Source organism: Acanthopagrus latus, chromosome 5 (assembly GCF_904848185.1).
Source record: "Acanthopagrus latus isolate v.2019 chromosome 5, fAcaLat1.1, whole genome shotgun sequence".
NCBI classification, from domain to species: domain Eukaryota; kingdom Metazoa; phylum Chordata; class Actinopteri; order Spariformes; family Sparidae; genus Acanthopagrus; species Acanthopagrus latus.
Window position 1 is genome coordinate 12,909,429 of NC_051043.1, and position 16,590 is coordinate 12,926,018.

General features: G+C 42.7%; 2 protein-coding genes across 6 annotated transcripts; one reads left to right on the plus strand and one right to left on the minus strand.

Annotated features, from left to right (window-relative positions):
• Window positions 1–184: 184 nt before the first annotated feature.
• On the plus strand, window positions 185–3,922 carry pgam5 (PGAM family member 5, serine/threonine protein phosphatase, mitochondrial). 4 transcript variants are annotated; one of them, XM_037098844.1, is made up of 6 exons: window positions 185–679; window positions 1,076–1,248; window positions 1,465–1,590; window positions 1,805–1,899; window positions 2,858–2,991; window positions 3,381–3,922. In XM_037098844.1, exons 1-6 carry the CDS (start codon window positions 450–452, stop codon window positions 3,529–3,531), a joined length of 909 nt encoding a protein of 302 aa, XP_036954739.1. In that variant the 5' UTR covers window positions 185–449; the 3' UTR covers window positions 3,532–3,922. The 4 variants fall into 4 exon arrangements, with proteins under 4 accessions (XP_036954739.1, XP_036954740.1, XP_036954742.1 ...); XM_037098845.1 differs by having other exon boundaries at window positions 2,861–2,991; XM_037098847.1 differs by having other exon boundaries at window positions 1,811–1,899.
• Window positions 3,923–5,052: 1,130 nt separating this feature from the next.
• On the minus strand, window positions 5,053–16,562 carry ankle2 (ankyrin repeat and LEM domain containing 2). 2 transcript variants are annotated; one of them, XM_037098841.1, is made up of 13 exons: window positions 16,419–16,562; window positions 13,505–14,017; window positions 11,908–12,102; window positions 11,309–11,493; window positions 10,536–10,724; window positions 10,323–10,445; window positions 9,907–9,970; window positions 9,232–9,407; window positions 9,029–9,135; window positions 8,724–8,914; window positions 7,576–8,449; window positions 7,028–7,159; window positions 5,053–6,059 (listed from the first exon to the last, which is right to left on the minus strand). In XM_037098841.1, exons 2-13 carry the CDS (start codon window positions 14,004–14,006, stop codon window positions 5,864–5,866), a joined length of 2,934 nt encoding a protein of 977 aa, XP_036954736.1. In that variant the 5' UTR covers window positions 14,007–14,017; window positions 16,419–16,562; the 3' UTR covers window positions 5,053–5,863. The 2 variants fall into 2 exon arrangements, with proteins under 2 accessions (XP_036954736.1, XP_036954737.1); XM_037098842.1 differs by lacking the exon at window positions 16,419–16,562 and adding an exon at window positions 15,268–15,410.
• Window positions 16,563–16,590: the final 28 nt, after the last annotated feature.

Sequence of the window (16,590 nt, forward strand, 5' to 3'; positions counted from 1 at the left end):
CAATGTGTTCATACAGTTGGCACCAATTAAATGCTGCATGTTGAATGGACTTCGGAGTCTACGCTGTAGGTACCACAGTGAATTCAGGGATTAGAGCGCCCTCGTGTGGCGCAAATCGGGATTTATGCGAAAGGCGAAAGACGGCTGTTTTGGCCCCGCCGAGCCACCGTGATGTTTGTGGCGAACTGCTCAGATTAGCTTGCTATCTCTTGTGCCGACAGTGTTTTCGGTTTCCCGGTAAGAGCCGCCGCCTGGTCGACATTTGTACCCAAAGAAAAGCGTGCTGAGTTTCCCGTGGTGGCGGTTGAGTCGTCAGCCACACGCCGTTTAGCATTTAAGACGTACATTTGTGAGGCGGCTAGCGTCACGCCTTGTTAACGGCAGAGCTGAGTGGAGCAGTTAAGAGCAGCTAATTAGCTAGCAGTAGGTTTTTTTCTCCTTCTCGCAAGATGTCGTACAGGAAAACTTTAAAACTTATTTGTGGCTTCGCCGGAGGCTCTGCCGTCGTGGTGTTAGCGGCAGCCGCTGCCGACTCCCGCGGATACTTCGGTGAGCGGCGCGGGGAGGCGGCCGGTCGGTGGTCGAGATTCACCGTCCTCCAAGCTGCGCAGCCAGCGTGGACACCTGCCAGCCACACGCCAGCCCCGACTGGACACTCCTGGGACTTCAACTGGGATAAGTACGTGTCTCCAGACGCGCTGTCTCTTCACTGTTTGATCATCTGAACGTAGCTGTTAATGTTGTCAGACCTCCACTCAAATAATCAAATTAACATCAATTTAATAACAGGCTATCCACTATGATTAAAGTTAAGTAGATCTTGGTGAGGTGACTTATTGGATCGAATTTTAATATCCTGCTATTCCTGTTTTGAATGAGATCAGATGCCAGTCACTTGTGTAATGTAGTTTTGGAAACTGAAAGTGTCCCTCAGAACGAAATGTGTGAATGCAATTATCATACTAATCATTAGCTTAGTTGTGTTAATCCAGTTTCCCCATCCCTCAAGTTAACCATGTGAGAGGAAGTGTCTAATCTTCTAATCTCAAGATAACCTCGTCTTAACTCTGCTCAGGAGAGACCCATCTGCACTGTCTAACGGGAAGAAGAAGGAAACTGCAACCGAGGACCCCAGCTCAGAGCAGGACAACGGCAAACCAAAAGCAACACGAAACATCCTCCTCATCAGACACTCCCAGTACAACCTGAGCGGAAACAGCGACAAGGAGAGGATCCTCACTCCATTAGGTCCTTTATTTCCCATTAAGTCACCTGAAAGTTGACCAGGAGTCACAAGCACATACTGATGCTTGCATCAAGCCTTAGTGCTGTTACATCAGCATGCATTTGTCACCCTGACAGCAGTTATTGAAGTGACAATCTCTGCTGTTATACCCACATTTTCCCCTGACAGATTCTGACAGATGAGCCATTTTCTAATGACTGATGTTTCGCCACTTCTAGGTCGTGAGCAGGCAGAGCTGACGGGCCAGCGTTTGGCAGCGTTGGGACTTAAGTATGATATTCTGATCCACTCGAGCATGGCCAGGGCTACAGAGACTGCAAATATCATCAGCAAACACCTTCCAGGTAGTAGATGAATGTCACACTGGGGTTTTAAAATGCTCTGTGTGCAAGTTCACGGGATGCATTTGAATGATCAGTAAAAGAAAACCACCTGAAATTAAGTTTTAAGGTATTATTTTTCTTACTTTCTTTACATCTCTGTTTAAAACGGGGGCAGAGATGCTGAACGTCACAATTGCGTATTAACATTTTCTCCCTCACACCAAATGTCATACGGGTCCAGGAGTGGAGCTGTTGAGTTGTGATCTGCTAAGAGAGGGTGCGCCCATCGAGCCAGTTCCACCGGTCACTCACTGGAAGCCTGATGCTGTGGTGAGAGTGGGCTCAAGGCTCCAATTGTTTTGTGTGTATTTGCAATATCCTTGTTCAGGTAACTTTTTGCTCCCCACATGTCTGTGCAGGCGTCATGTCAAGTGCTTGTTTAGGCTTACAGCTGCAAAATCAGCCAATACATCAGTGCATTGCCATGGGAATGGTGGTAGGAAGAGTTCATTTCCAAAATGCCAGCGTTTAAGTTGCTGACGAGTAATCGTGTTAAAGTCTAAATATTGCTGTTGCTGCATAGAGAGTATGTAGTTTGTGTGTTACTCTTGAGGACATAAAAGGTTGGCTTTGTCCAACTGATAAACTAACCCTAATCATATCTAGCCATGCAGGTACTTTTAGTCGTGCCTTTGAAAAACAGCCAACAGCCTCAATGTGTTTCTTTGCATAAACACTATCCTGGTTACAAGATAATCTGATCTAAACCTTCAGCACAAAGTGGTTACAGAGAAAACTGTTGACAGTGAGGTCTGTAGGTTATCTAAAGTAATCACGGTACTGTTTCTGCAAAGACTCAGTGTTCCTGAAATTTTACCTGGGAGGGCTTTCATCTAAAAGCAGAGCTCAGATCATAGCAGCTGCAAGACCATGAAACAATATTATTAATGTAACAATCCTGTAAACAACTCGTGTAAACATTTTCTTCAGTAATGACTTACTCCGAAAACATAATTGAATCATTAATGTGAATGTAACCACTAATATTTCCCACAGAGAGCAGTGCAGCTGTTCACAACCATTTTCAGACATCTGTGATTCACAGCTGATTGGGCCTTTAGGAGAAGTAATATTTTCAAATAGTTGGCCTCATTTTGGAAGGAAAACTCTTCATACATTCCTTACAATGCACAGCAGTATCATGTATTGACTCTGTACTGACTGGGGGGTTCAATGAGAACCCTTCCATGTGACAAAGGTGGCTTTCAACCTCTCTACCGTCCTCCAGCAGTACCACGAAGACGGCGCTCGCATTGAGGCAGCCTTCCGCCGCTACATCCACCGTGCTGACCCCAAGCAGAAGGAGGACAGCTTCGAGATCATCGTGTGTCATGCCAATGTCATCCGTTATTTTGTCTGCAGGTTTGTGTCGCCAGCCGACTCGGTGGTCACACTTTGGCCGAAGCCAGAGTGTGGCCTTCTTGCTTTGCAAACCATTGTGTTTAAAACTATGTGGCAACTGCTTTTCATAAGATTGAATTTTTTTGATTGAATATGTGCTTCACATGTGTCACTGCGCTCTTACAAAATCCTGTTAATGTAAATACTCTTGCTGCTGCATAGAACCTAGGCGACTGCTTTTTCGTGTGTAGTTAAAAGGGACTTAAAGTACACCTAGCTAGTCAAAACAAGGGTTTAAAATCCCTCAAAAGACTACTCACTGTGTCACATCACATAAAACAAGTGTGCCCTCTAAAGATACGCTAGCTCCAGATGCTCGTCAGAGCTACTCATATCTTTTGTTCTCTCAGGGCTCTGCAGTTTCCTCCAGAGGGCTGGTTACGGATGGGCTTGAACAATGGCAGCATCACTTGGCTCACAATCCGCCCTAGCGGCAGGGTGGCCCTCAGAACTCTGGGAGATTCAGGATTCATGCCCCCGGACAAGCTAACACGGACCTGATGGCCTGACAGCGCTGCAGGTTTCAGGAACTCAGTCCGATGCCCAGTCATTTGGTCGCAGGGTCAAAGCTCAGTTTTCTCCTTAAGTGTCTTGAAAATTACTGTTGTTATTTTGTAATTGATCTACCATAATGTAACAAGAGACTCTGTGGTTGTGATTACTTCCGTGCCATAGAACGCCAGCAGAACTGATTCAGAGCTGCATAGCAACTCCTCCTGAATGTAATGGGATTTTTACAGAAGTGACTGATTTTTAAACCAAAAAAAAGTTGTATTTGTATAGCTGCTGTAAATGCAAATGTTGTTCTCAGCTCTACATTTCATTACAGTAAGTTGACGTGAGGATTATGTGTTGTATGGTGCAGCTGTAGTTAATAAAAGAAAATCATGAATGTGTGTTTCAGTCACATCTTTCCTGAACCATATCAAAATATCTCTCAAAAACAAAACCTCAGACATGTTGGCAGTAAAGTAGGAGTGATGTTTTATTGATTAGTTGAAAGCAAATGAGGTCTAGACATACAGAAAGAGAATTCACCATGAAAGATTTTTTTTTTTAATAAAGCACAGAATGCTAAAAGCACAAGAAGCATGTTTTAAGTTTTTTAGGTGCATTTTTGCAAAGTTCCACATTCATAAACATTCAGAGACCAGAATTAGATCTGTTGTCACCTGAGAGCACGAGGATGACAATACAATCTTCTCAGTGAAGTAGTTTTGTGCTCCCGGATAAAGGTTTAGTTCACACAAAAAAATGTACATTCAGAACACTTGTTTCTCAACCCAAGTAGAGTGGCAATCTGAATATTCAGAATGATTGGCTTTTTTTCATCCTAGACATAGATAAGCCCTCATACAGTGGTGAATTTAACCCAAAGTTACAAATAATTAGGATCCAGCAGATGTTTGCATATTCACATTCCACCATGTTTTGGAGAACTGCAAAACCTGCCCCTGTGTACATGAGTTAACTGTAAGCCTATCTGAATACCTAAGAGGTTCATGACATAACTTTGGGCATTAAAGCTCTATTAAGCGCTAGTTTTTTAAATTAACACTTGATCAAACTACTTCCTGTAATGTGAAAAAGGGTTTTACGAGTGCTGCCGATCCCACTGGGAACCAACGCTCAACTCTTACAGCTTTCCCCTAATCAGTTGAGTTCTCTGCAAGCATAAGGCAGGTTGTGTTTAGATGGCCATCATAAGCCATAATACAACAGATGGAACTGTATCAGGGTTGTGTTACTGTTGACTTAGTTGTGGAATCATTCTGCCCTCTAGTGGTTGAAAGTCGCTTAATACAGCTTTAAGGTATTCTCTAGCTGGGCAAATTGAAGGTTTAGCCCAGACAAGACCAATTTGAAATACGTAATGGGTATGTTTCGTCATTCATACTCACACTGTAGGAGATGTTTGTGAATGAATGAGATTTCTGATAAAATAAAAAAATGAATTGCACATTCTAAGGCCGCCTGTAGTGGCAGAAAGGAAAAGTCAAGACATGTCCAGGAACCACCGAGAAAAGATGGAAAATGTATGCATTTATTAAGGAACAAAACAAAAACATGGAAGCTCTCATTCTTATCAGTTTTTTTCTCATGTTTGCCGTAATCATCTGTGCCTGACGCAGCCAGTGAGGTCGCCATTTCCAGATATTTTATATATGAGCTAGAGAAGAGTGTCCAAACTGACAGAGAACCGGTCCATCACTTCAGAAAATTAAGGCAATTCCTGAACTGAGGAAAACATAGGAAATGGCAGTCGGTTTTAACACCATTAATAAAAACATTTAAAGTTTGTGCTACTGACCAACATACAAAAAATAATTTTTAAAATATTGACATTTTACTTTTTTTAAAAACATCTTCAGCGACAGAATCCTGTTGAGGATTCCACACTAAGGTTTTCGTGATGACCTAACTTTGGGGAGTGCGGCTCGTACTCACGATATTCAAAAAAGTTGACTCAGGCTATGATACAGGTGCTTCACACTTGCCACAAATAACATTACCGTCAATTCAACATGGTCCACACCCATACAGTACATAAATTATCAAGGTTTCTTTTTTTCCTTTTTTAAAGTCTTGAGTGTACATCACAACCCAACGTGATGAGGATTTCTGTATTACATAGGAGTAGTACCATACACCATTAATACAAACCTTCCAGACACTTGTGCATATTTCTGTTAGGTGTGTGGTTTTCTGAGCTGTGGTGTGGCCACCTTGGTGCAGTAGTGGGAGGGGTGTGGGGTGGGGTTAGGGCTTTGAGAGGGTATGGCCGTAAGTGGTGGGAGACGGGGAAGGAGAGGGCAGTTAGACTGGTGGCTTGTTAGAAGTGCTTGAGGCGGATGCGCTGGATGTAGCTAGCATTGGCAGGGCTGTAACGGCTGGGGCTGAAGTCTGGCGAGGCGGTGTGCCGGGCAGGACTGAAGCGGCCGGTGGGAGACATCAGGCTGCTGACCGGGGAGCCAGGGGTCTGATGCTGCATCCTGAGTCGTGGTTTTACCACCGCAGGGCTGGGCCAGCTAGACAACAAACATCAACACCAGCCAGTGGTTACATTCACTGCATTGGTCCTTAGCTACTATTATTGAAAAAGTTTAGCATAGATTTTTTGGTCCCACCGGACTGAACACCTACTGCACCTGGTGGTCGTTAAATTTTTGTTCACATTTTATCACCTTCTGCACATTAAATAAAACAGGTAGTTTTGGCACTTTCACTAAGAGATGGGATGGTTGATTTTGTCTTTATGCATCTGACACAACTTTCTGAAAAGCCTGAGGAGCGCAACACTTTTCACAGTCATTTGTCTTATATCTCATATTTAGTCTCTTCACCTCCTAAAATGTGTTGTTACTGCACAGCTTTTCTTAAAGCTGAAAACCCCTCTTCACACAAGACATCTCTCTTGAAATTTCAGCTGTACAAACCGTGCCTACTCCTCTTTTTTGTCATTTAGGATTATAACAATCTATAATCAGTGAACTATTTCTCTCAGGGTAGCACCTCTCATCCACCTGTAATTCACTTACTATTATAGCAAAATCATTTCAGTCTGGTGTAGGAAGACTGTATGAAGAACCTCAGTGGACACTATAAAAATATGCCTCCATGTCTCTGAATGCCTTTGATTTGGAATAATGTTTCAGTCCTTCCAATTTCTAAGGTGTGCATAAATTATGCAGTATATCTAACATACCAGTATGTGGAAGACTTTGCACATGAAAATGCAGTCAGTGATATCATAGTTCAGAAGAAGAGGCCATGAATTTCTTTAACAAAATGAAAACTCCAACTGAATTGTTTCCCCACACAATTACTAAAGAATTACAGTATTTAGCCTTTAATCTGATAATCTGGTTTAATCAGGAACAGAGACCAAAGACCTACACTTTTAGACCAGGAAAACATCATAAACACAAAGTGGAATCAGTAGAACAACAATAGAGAAAATATGCATTGCACAAAAATGTCAGCTGGGCCTACTAACCTGTGCATGTCTGATGCAGAGAACGACTTCATTGTGCTCTTCCACTTCTGAATGCTGGGATATTTCTGGGGATCGACATCTATGCCTTCTATTGCTGAGAGGACCTCTCTGTCCAACTTGGTTGGAGTATCCCTGTAAAAACACACAGAATTAATCTATTGTACGATTATCATATAACTGTCATTGTAAGTCGCATGTTGGGGAATCAAACCTTTTTGGAACTAGCTGCCGTCACATTTTCCAAATTGCAGTCAGACTGGAGTGTTTGTCAGCTGGTGTTGCACGCTACTTTTCTCAACTTGAAATATACCAGAGTGCTGCTACGTATTTCTAATTGGAATATCAACTTTTGTGACATGATAGTAAAATAATATCAGGGGCATTTTTTTTTATTTGAGTAGCTAAATGTGCTTTTAACATCCATCCATCCATCCATTATCTGTACATTATATGTACGCTGCTTAATCCTCTGCAGGGTCGCGGGGTGCTTTTAACATCTAAAACAATATTTATTTTATGCCTTCTGCAGAGACACCAGCTTGACTCACCCTTCAATGAAAAGTCCTCTTCTCATTTGCGGTGGGGTCCTGGGTAGGAACTCATTGGAGTTCTCCAAAGACTTGTAGGAGGACCCAGAGGATCCTGAGCTGCTCAGGTCCCGTCCCCCATGGTCCCATGACTTGGACCTAGCACAGAAGTTGCGGCCCCCTGATACTGACCCCCTAGTCCTGCCCAACACCTCCAGACTCTCCTCTGCTTCAAAGTACTCCTCTGAGCTCCCGCTGCTACGCCTCTCCTCTGCCCCTCCTCCCCCTGTTCTCCAGCCCGGCCCCTCCACGGTTTCACTGTCCTGACTGCTATGACCGAGAGACAGGCGGTTCAGCCCGGAGTTCAGGTCTGCGGCTGAGGGGGAACCATAGGAGTCTCTGGCCTCCCTGTGTCGGCTCCCGCCACTGCTCCTCCTCTCCCTGCAGCTGGTGGGGCTGTCCAGCGGCTCCTGCAGTGTCATGCGCTCAAACTCCACCATGAGGTTGGAGATGGGCGACAGCAGGCAAGAGGATGAGGATGGGGAGGTGCGAGGGGCCACCTTGTCTCCATTGTGAGTCCTGTCTCTGGAAGAGGAGCACACCCCATTTTTGCAGACGATGCCGGGTGACAGCAGTCCGTCATCGCAGCAGCACAGAAGGTCCTGCTCGGCCGCTGTCTCAATCAAGTCGGCCCCACGGTGGTGCAGTGCGATGGGCAGGATGTGGAACTCGCGGCCCCCCACTGCTCCCTTCAGACTGTCCTTGGATGCAGCAGAGGAGGTGATGCTGGTGAGTGCTGCATTCTGTCGGTTCTTCATCTCCTCAAGGCTGATGTCATCACCCTCGTCCAGGAAGGCACCAACAGAGATGGAGTTGCAGAACTTTTTGGGCTTGGCTGCAATCAGGGATGAATTATTACAGTATATCTTTTATGTAATTCTTCATTTTAAGAGTTTATGTAGCTTTGAAAGAGCCTTGGTCTATCTCATATATGACAAGAGGCTTTATCTCAGAATAATGCACCGATGAAACTACAATGTCAATTAACAAGTAACTGATAGAATTAATTAAATGCATCCAGAAGAATTAATGAATTTGCACTGAATGTGTGCAGCTCATATTCTATTTCAGGACTTGCAGCCTCTCTGATATAGAGCAGGTGAAGTTACCTGGAGAGGGGGTTTTGAACCTGTTGCTGGTCTCATTCTCCCCAGCCTCTTCATGAGCAAGTGGGCTGAAGTCCTTCTTGCTAAGGTACTCTTCCAGCTTGCGCAGCCCGTCAGTTGAAGACAGATCCACAAAACTATCCAGGAAGTCCCAGTACTCAGCCCACGGGTGGCCCATCACATGAGCCAGCTGTCTGTAGTTCAAAGATAATTACAGATGGCAGCATTAAGCTTAGTTGCATCACCCTTTTTGATAATACATTTAGAAAGCAATGAAAACAATATAAGGAGTCAAGTTTCGGACGTACCTGCCCACCCTCTCTGCCCCACGGTCAGGATCTGACTTCAGAATGTGGTGGAAATCATCCGCCCGCTCTCTGGGTGGCGTCTTCCAGGACCGTCGAAAATCATCCGCCTACAGGACAAGGACAATAAATGGTCAATCAATGTTTTTAATAATGCACTGATGGACTTGAGTAAGCAAAGACCAGTAATCTGACAAATGACTTGCTTTAGAAGGGCTCAGCGGGCCAGCGAAGGCTGTGACAGTCATCAGCGGATCCATAGGGCTTCTTCCATGCAGCTGGGCCAGCGAGAGACTTTCTGAGGACTCAGGTGACCACAGAGCACCAATGATGGGCTGAGTGGTGTTGTCAGCTGCCCTCAGCAAAGGGATATAGCAGCGATCTGTGAGCCAATGGACAATTTCACGCTTAGATTACATGTTCCATAGACATGAGTTCTATCCACAGCAATTTACAGAACGATAGCCACAAGCATTTTCAATGAGGGCTTCGGTTTGTTAGAGAGCTCGGTTTCTCAAATCTGTCCCGAGTAAAACCTCTTCCCACATCCAAATCAATAAAGGATCCGGGACATTTTTGATGATTGAAAATTGAGCTCATTTGGATCAACTTTCGATTAAGCACCAACATTGTGACACCCCTACCTGCTAATGATGTTTTATAATTGCTACTACTATCAGTCACCACAACAAACAGGACAGAAAGAGAAAAGGCAAGGCTGAGGTGGCACAGTCAAAATGGCACGATGTAACATGATGCTTCTGTTTAACCAGCTCTGTGTGTGTGAGTAATACTAAACGTCACTTGCATGTGTCCTTCAGAAAAACAGGAGAGAATATGAACAAAAACCTGTAATGCTTAAGAAATGTCTGTGTCCTTACCCTCTAAATAGTCACTTATCTTCTGTTTCACTTCTTGAGTTTTATTTTTCCTGCTACAAATAAGCTGTGGAAAGAAAAAAAAAAGAACAACTGTGGATATATGTACAGCTGACAACATCCAACTGCTGCTGGATTAGCAGGGGAAAGAATTTGCTCATGCTCATCTATGTTTAGCCCTCTATGTGCAATGAGAGATTGTTGCCAAAAGATTTAAAAAGCAAGCTAAAAGGTCATGGCTTCAAAACCTGAGTGCTGTAAAGCTATACCTCCTCTCAGTAACTACTGCCAGGATGTCAGTGTTCAGCAGTATTGTGCAGTACACCAGAATACTTTCTACTTAATAACAACAATATTGGTTTTCTTATTCGGTGTGCTTGTCACTTGGTTAAATAAGGCTTAAAAATAGAACTCCTTACATCACAAGGTTTCTGGCCATCCTTGTTCTTGCAGTTCTTATCGATGTCAGGATGTGAGCACAGGACATTGACCATGTCCGGGCACCCAAACTTACAGGCAAAGTGGAGTGGTGTTTCAAAGCCCTGGAACATACATACAAACAAAGCAAAACGCATTATGAACCCGATTAACTTCTATTTGAATCTGGTTTAACCCATATGGTAAGAACTTACAGCCTTATCTGGAGTGTTGAGGTAAAGATCTACAATGTAGCGGATACGTTTCTGCAGCATTACTTCCTGGTCGTCTGGATACATGAGGCGCATAAACTCTGGGTTCTCCAAGGTGTCGAGCAGAAGCTGGGCGACTCCTGCCTGGTTCTCCTTGGCTGCAACATGCATTACGTTGTACCGGCAGCCCTCCTAACCAGACAAAAACAACAAACAACTGTATGGATCAGGACGTAATCCTCTTTAATCTCCTGTCAACAGGAAAGGATAATTTTGTCCAAAAGCAGCATGACCTTACATTCACCGGCTGAAGTTATCCAACATTTAATTTTTAAGCCCCAGGTTCTCAGAAACCAATTTTGGTATTTATTTAACAGTGTCATCACATTTTAAGGTTTTACACCAACTTCCACAGACTGATGTAATGCTTTGAATTTTAAACAAATAAGAATGGAAGAAGAGAGGCAATATTCTTTACACACATAAATATCAAGTCATTTTCTCATTCATCTTAGCAACTGCAAGCTTGACAAGGACATCAGCTGTAAGTGTTGGTGCAGATATGTAGAAGACATTTACATATAAACAAATGACATCATTATGAATAAGGTAATGCATCTTTATAAATATCATGTAGTTTCTCAAAGTCTGTGAAAACTCTAACGGTACTACTGTAACAAGTTCAAACAATGCTGCCTTATATTCATTCTATGTTTATGAATCGGGTTCAGAAAGTTGCAATAAACAAATGTAAAGACAGCAAGGAAGTGACTCACCTGCACGATGGTTGGGTTATCACCTGAGCCAATGAGATAGCGTGGATTGTTCCACACCAGCTCACTGAAGGCCACCTCATCGCCCTTCTCCACAGCTTTCCTCAGTTTGGCGGTGAGATCCTGGGTGCGTGGGCTCTTGAAACTGTTGGCCCGCTCCCGGTTGATGGTATCGACCTCCATGTGGTCTGGTGTGAAGAGGGAGAGGAGACAAGCAGTTCAAATATTGTTCAAGGCCCCGTACATCAGTTTAGTTTTTCATGTTAGTCAGATGACATCTCAGACACCATTACACCTGATAAGGCTATGACTAATCATCATTACAATGATCAGCACTTGAATTAAAGGCAGGAGAAATATGCAAATAAATTACTTCAAGCAAATGTAATAAGAGAAAGAGCGTTCTATCAACAGGAAACAATTCACTTCAGCTTTAAGCCTGCAGCTCTCTATTGTGCATGTTACTGAGAGCACTGGCCTCCTACCATGACCCAAAAGATCAGTGTGCCATGCCTTGATGAGACCTAGATTAGACATCTAATAAAATACATAACAGAGGGCTGTTCTACTGAGAGCTCTGTGTCCACGTCATAACTACTTACCTTTACCCATGACGAGGCCTGGTTTGACAGGAGATACACAAGGTGTAGATTTGTTGGGAGAGGGGAAATAGTCACAGATCCCCTTAGCAAACTTCTCTGCATCTTCACGGATAGGAAAGGCTTTGAAGCGGGCGCCCTTCATCATCTTTACAGCTTGAAGGGCATCTTTCTTGTCTGTGTAGACATGTGCTCTCTCTACAGACAAAAGAAAAACAGTCTTTGGGTCAATCAGCTTTTTTCCATTTTCATTTTTTTCTTCATGATGTGCTCCTGATGTTTGATTCATACATTACTGTTTGTAAATGTAATGTAACTGTGAGGGATTTTTTTTTTTTTTTTTTGCATTCTTTACTTTTCCATGGGGTCAGCTTGTAGTCGTATTCTGATGAGGATGAGTTGCAATAATAGACTGCCCTGTCAGATTAACATTACGGGCATTGATTGTTGTGGTTACTCAAGATTAATGTGATCAATACTCTATTCCAGAGCAGTCAGGAAGTTCTAATGCCCTGGTACCTACCACCAAAGAAATAGCAACACATTTTCATCCACTAAACAAATACATGTGGATGCCAGACTACATCAACCTCAGTTACTTATTTGTTTATGGGAACTTTCTCTCCAAAACAAATATAGAAAGTAACAACATCATGATATCATGAATAGACAAACAAGCAACATGGTAACCATTTAAGGTGGACTTTAGCCTCAAGTCAGTATACACCAATCCACCAAAGACTGAAAACCACAGACTCAACAACCAAAACAACATTTTAACAATATGACTGATTGCTGTCAGTGATTTTTTTTAGGTTGTGGCTGATTTGGATCCTGTGGGTGGCAAGGTGAAGGTTCCATGGATCATACTTGTTCTGCCGTAATGGAGTTCTGTGCCATGAGTGATGTACTTCACCTTCTGTGATTTTGGGGGGGCGTTACGTGTCAAAGAACATTAACACGTTGTTCACTTCACCTGTCAGTGGTTTAAACTGTTTTGGCTAACTGGTTTAAAGGTTTAAAAAGTTTAACCTACAATGACCTACAAAATAGTGTTCATAGTAGTCGTGTATTTTACATTAGGCAAAACTGGTTTTATGATTTTTTTTAAATTCAGTTTTTGATAATTGACATCAAATTGATAAATTTATCACATGATTCCATCCCATAGTCATACCAGACAGAATCTGCCCCACCAGAACACCCCAAAAGAATCAATAAACCCCATGATTAAACACACAAGAAAAAACAAAACAAAACAAAAATCTCAATGAAAAATTGAGTATCGTGAGAACTGCACTATTTAAATCAACTCATTTGTCATGTGAACAAGTTGAATTTCTTTTTATCTTGACTATGGGAGAACAAGTGTTCAACATCACTCCTTCTGATTTACTGGTGTAACTGTATAGGTGTTTGGGTGCCAGTGGATTTATTTGTGAGAGATGATGGGGGATTTACAAATTCATATGAGGTCTAATCATGGTTTAAAAGTATTTTTGAATACACTATTTCTGAGGTGAGATGTAACTTTCGCAAACATTTAGTATGTAACTCTGAAGTCTGTATGACACCACACACACAAAAATTAGTCTCTTACCATTTCTAGCCAAAACATCATCCCACAGTGGACATACTCCATAATAAAATGTTGGAGACACTTGTGCTGGCTTTGAAGAGATTTCTGTTTTGAATTGAGAGTTACTGCCTTCAGCTAAACTATGTGAAGACGTCTTTGCTGAGATCTCCTCTTCCTCTGGTGGGTTGAGACCTATTCCGTAGCCAAAGTCCAACTCCTCACTTGCAGTCTCAGTAGGCTTGCTGCTTGCTGCAGCAGTATTGGTTGCAACGGCTAAGGTGGCACATGACACTGGTTTGCCGTGATCAGCAACAGCGGTCGCACTGCCCGAGACGCCTGCTGATGAGCTGCTGTCCAATTCAGTGGCACTGCTCTCGGGTCCAGCCAGGACTCGGGCTAACTTCCTCTCAAAGGTGGCTCGGGTGGTAGCTGTGATGGGGCCGCACTTGACGCCTGCACGTGCAAACTCCTCGCGCAGTTCATCAGCACTTAGCCCCCTCAGCCTGCTCAGAACCGCCTCCATGCTTCAGCTCCCTACAACACAGAAAACATTACACATCAGCAATCATGACAAGCAGCTGTCAGTAAACAAAACAACCCTGGTGTCAAAAAATGTGATACTTGTTGTTGGTCTCTTTGTTGTGTTCCACTGCCACTCCAGATATCAAGAATCATAATTTCCGTTTTTTTTCCTCACAATTTATACTTTAACAAAGCTACAAATTCAGATTTATTCCAGGATGATTTCTTCAATACTTTGAACTTTGCCAATTTAAAAAAAAAATCATAGTAATAAATGTTACGACAAGATGACAGGTGAGTAACGAAAGGTATTCTTGTTTTTGTTGTGATTTTTCCCCATCCATACAGCTTCACCACCATTACACACAAATATCAACCACAAATTCAGGGCATAAAAACAATCCAACATTACCAAGTGCCTGACTGTCTGAACACATAACTTAATTAAGCTTGGTATTATTTACTGTACACTGGAGGCACTCATCAAACTAATATTAGCACAGGAAGAAAAACATTGATGAAACCATACATTAAATTACAAAGTAATCTTAGCGGTTTTTTACCTTCTACTATAATTCCAATAATCAGCAATCAAAGAGCCTGGAAATGTTCTGCATGCCCATACAGTAAATGCCAACCATTATCTTTATGCTACAACAAGCTGCCACACATTTGTAAAAATGTGTAACAGGCCGCTTGTACCAAGAAGTGAACACTTGTCCCTCAATGCCAAATATAGTATTTCCAGGAAGGCTGCACAAATCTTTTACACAGCTCTCGCTTGCTCAATGGCAACACCGTGTTTCACAACTACGAGTCATTATGATGCAATAAAGACAGCACCATTTCAGTTCCATACACCCATATTACTAACTCGACATATTACAGTTTAGCCGAACCGAACCCCATTAATGTGAGACTAGCACCTGCTAGCTAGCTTGCTAACGAACAAGTCAGCTTTAGCAGCCGGGGAGTGTGCCTGACAAAGCTAGCATGAGGGAAACTGCTCCGATGAAAATCTAAACTGGCAGAGTGAAGCACAGAGTTCGCGCAGGAATATTAACGATTACAGATATGTAGAGAGCTGGGTAAATTAAGGCATTATTAGTCGGTTCATCGCATGCTGTCACGCCCAAGTATGCCATTCGAGGTGGGTTTTCAAGCTGTAACGTAACAAATTTGATACGTCTTCGTGGTGATGATGCCGATAAAATCCAAGTGTGCGTGATGACATTTGGTTACAAATGAGCACATATACTTACCGAGAAACATTTTTATTTAATACACGCAGAGTTGTGGAAAATCGTTGTTAGTTTTGCACAGATAAAGTGTTGGACAGACACAAAGCTTGAGACGGTCTGGAATAGTCTCATTGTTTACAACATGTTGTGCGCATGCTCAGTTTTAAGGGAGGGCGCACGCTGCATTCTCGACCGGTGGGAAAACTCAAACATAGACGACTTGAAGGTGAAAGGCAGCTACACAAACTAGATTATACACTTTTATTTATTTATTTATCTAGCATTTGATAATATGCAAGGTACCCTACACCGGTATGTGACATTATACTGAAAAACGCCACCACTGCACACCGTCTACACCACGCCAATTTCTGTAACAAGCCTACATTCGTTAATTAGGGTTAGGGTGTGCTACCATATGAAAACAAAAGCAGTTCACATAACTTGTTCTTGTAAATCACACATTTCTTGTGCCTCTCCTCAACATTAAAGGAGAGATTTTAATTTCACAAAACTGGTCAATGACAAGAACGAGCACACATTCAGCTGAAAGTGACTTAAAACATTGTTAGGAATACGTGTCTTATATTTACGTGCTATCCCCAAGTTTTGAATGTAGCATTATGTTCTCCTATCAGACGTGACTAATCCAAGGAAATGACAACCTAGCTAACTCATGCCAAGGTTTTTCTGGGGTTACACCACTTTGGCCTGTTTCAAAAAAACACATGAAAATGACGAATTGGTAACCATACAATGTTTGTAAAAACACTAAGCTAAATAAAATTCATGTTGGTACAATCGTATCCATGCAGGCCAACTTGGTAAGGCATGTATGAGGCAAGCTAACAGCAAGACAAGACCGATCCTCCAATTTATTTGTATAAGACCTGAACGTCCATTAAAAGGTGGAGGCAAAGTAATTACAGTAATATTAGTTTCACGACCCAGTCTAGGAAACTGAGTTAGGAAAGCATGCTAACTGTCATTAGCCACTTAGCAAGGCAAAAAGCTAATCACTCATGGCACCGGTTAGCAATACGATACGTTGTTTGGCACATTGAGAACAAGCTTTTTTGCTCTAACCGGGCTACCGTCCTGAAAAGCATCATAATTAACTGTATTAACTGTACACTTTTTGTGAAAATATAATCATTTTTAGCAATGCCTACCTCCTCTCTTCCCGGCTGCTGCTGCTGCTGCTAGGTGTCTTCTCACCGCTACGGTTTCAAAATGCAGAGAGCAAGGACCCGAGTTTGTCTAACATAATGCCTGATCAAAATGACGGCTTAAATGTGGGGGAAATGGACAGAACTTGACACACTCAGAAAGGCTTTGTAGACA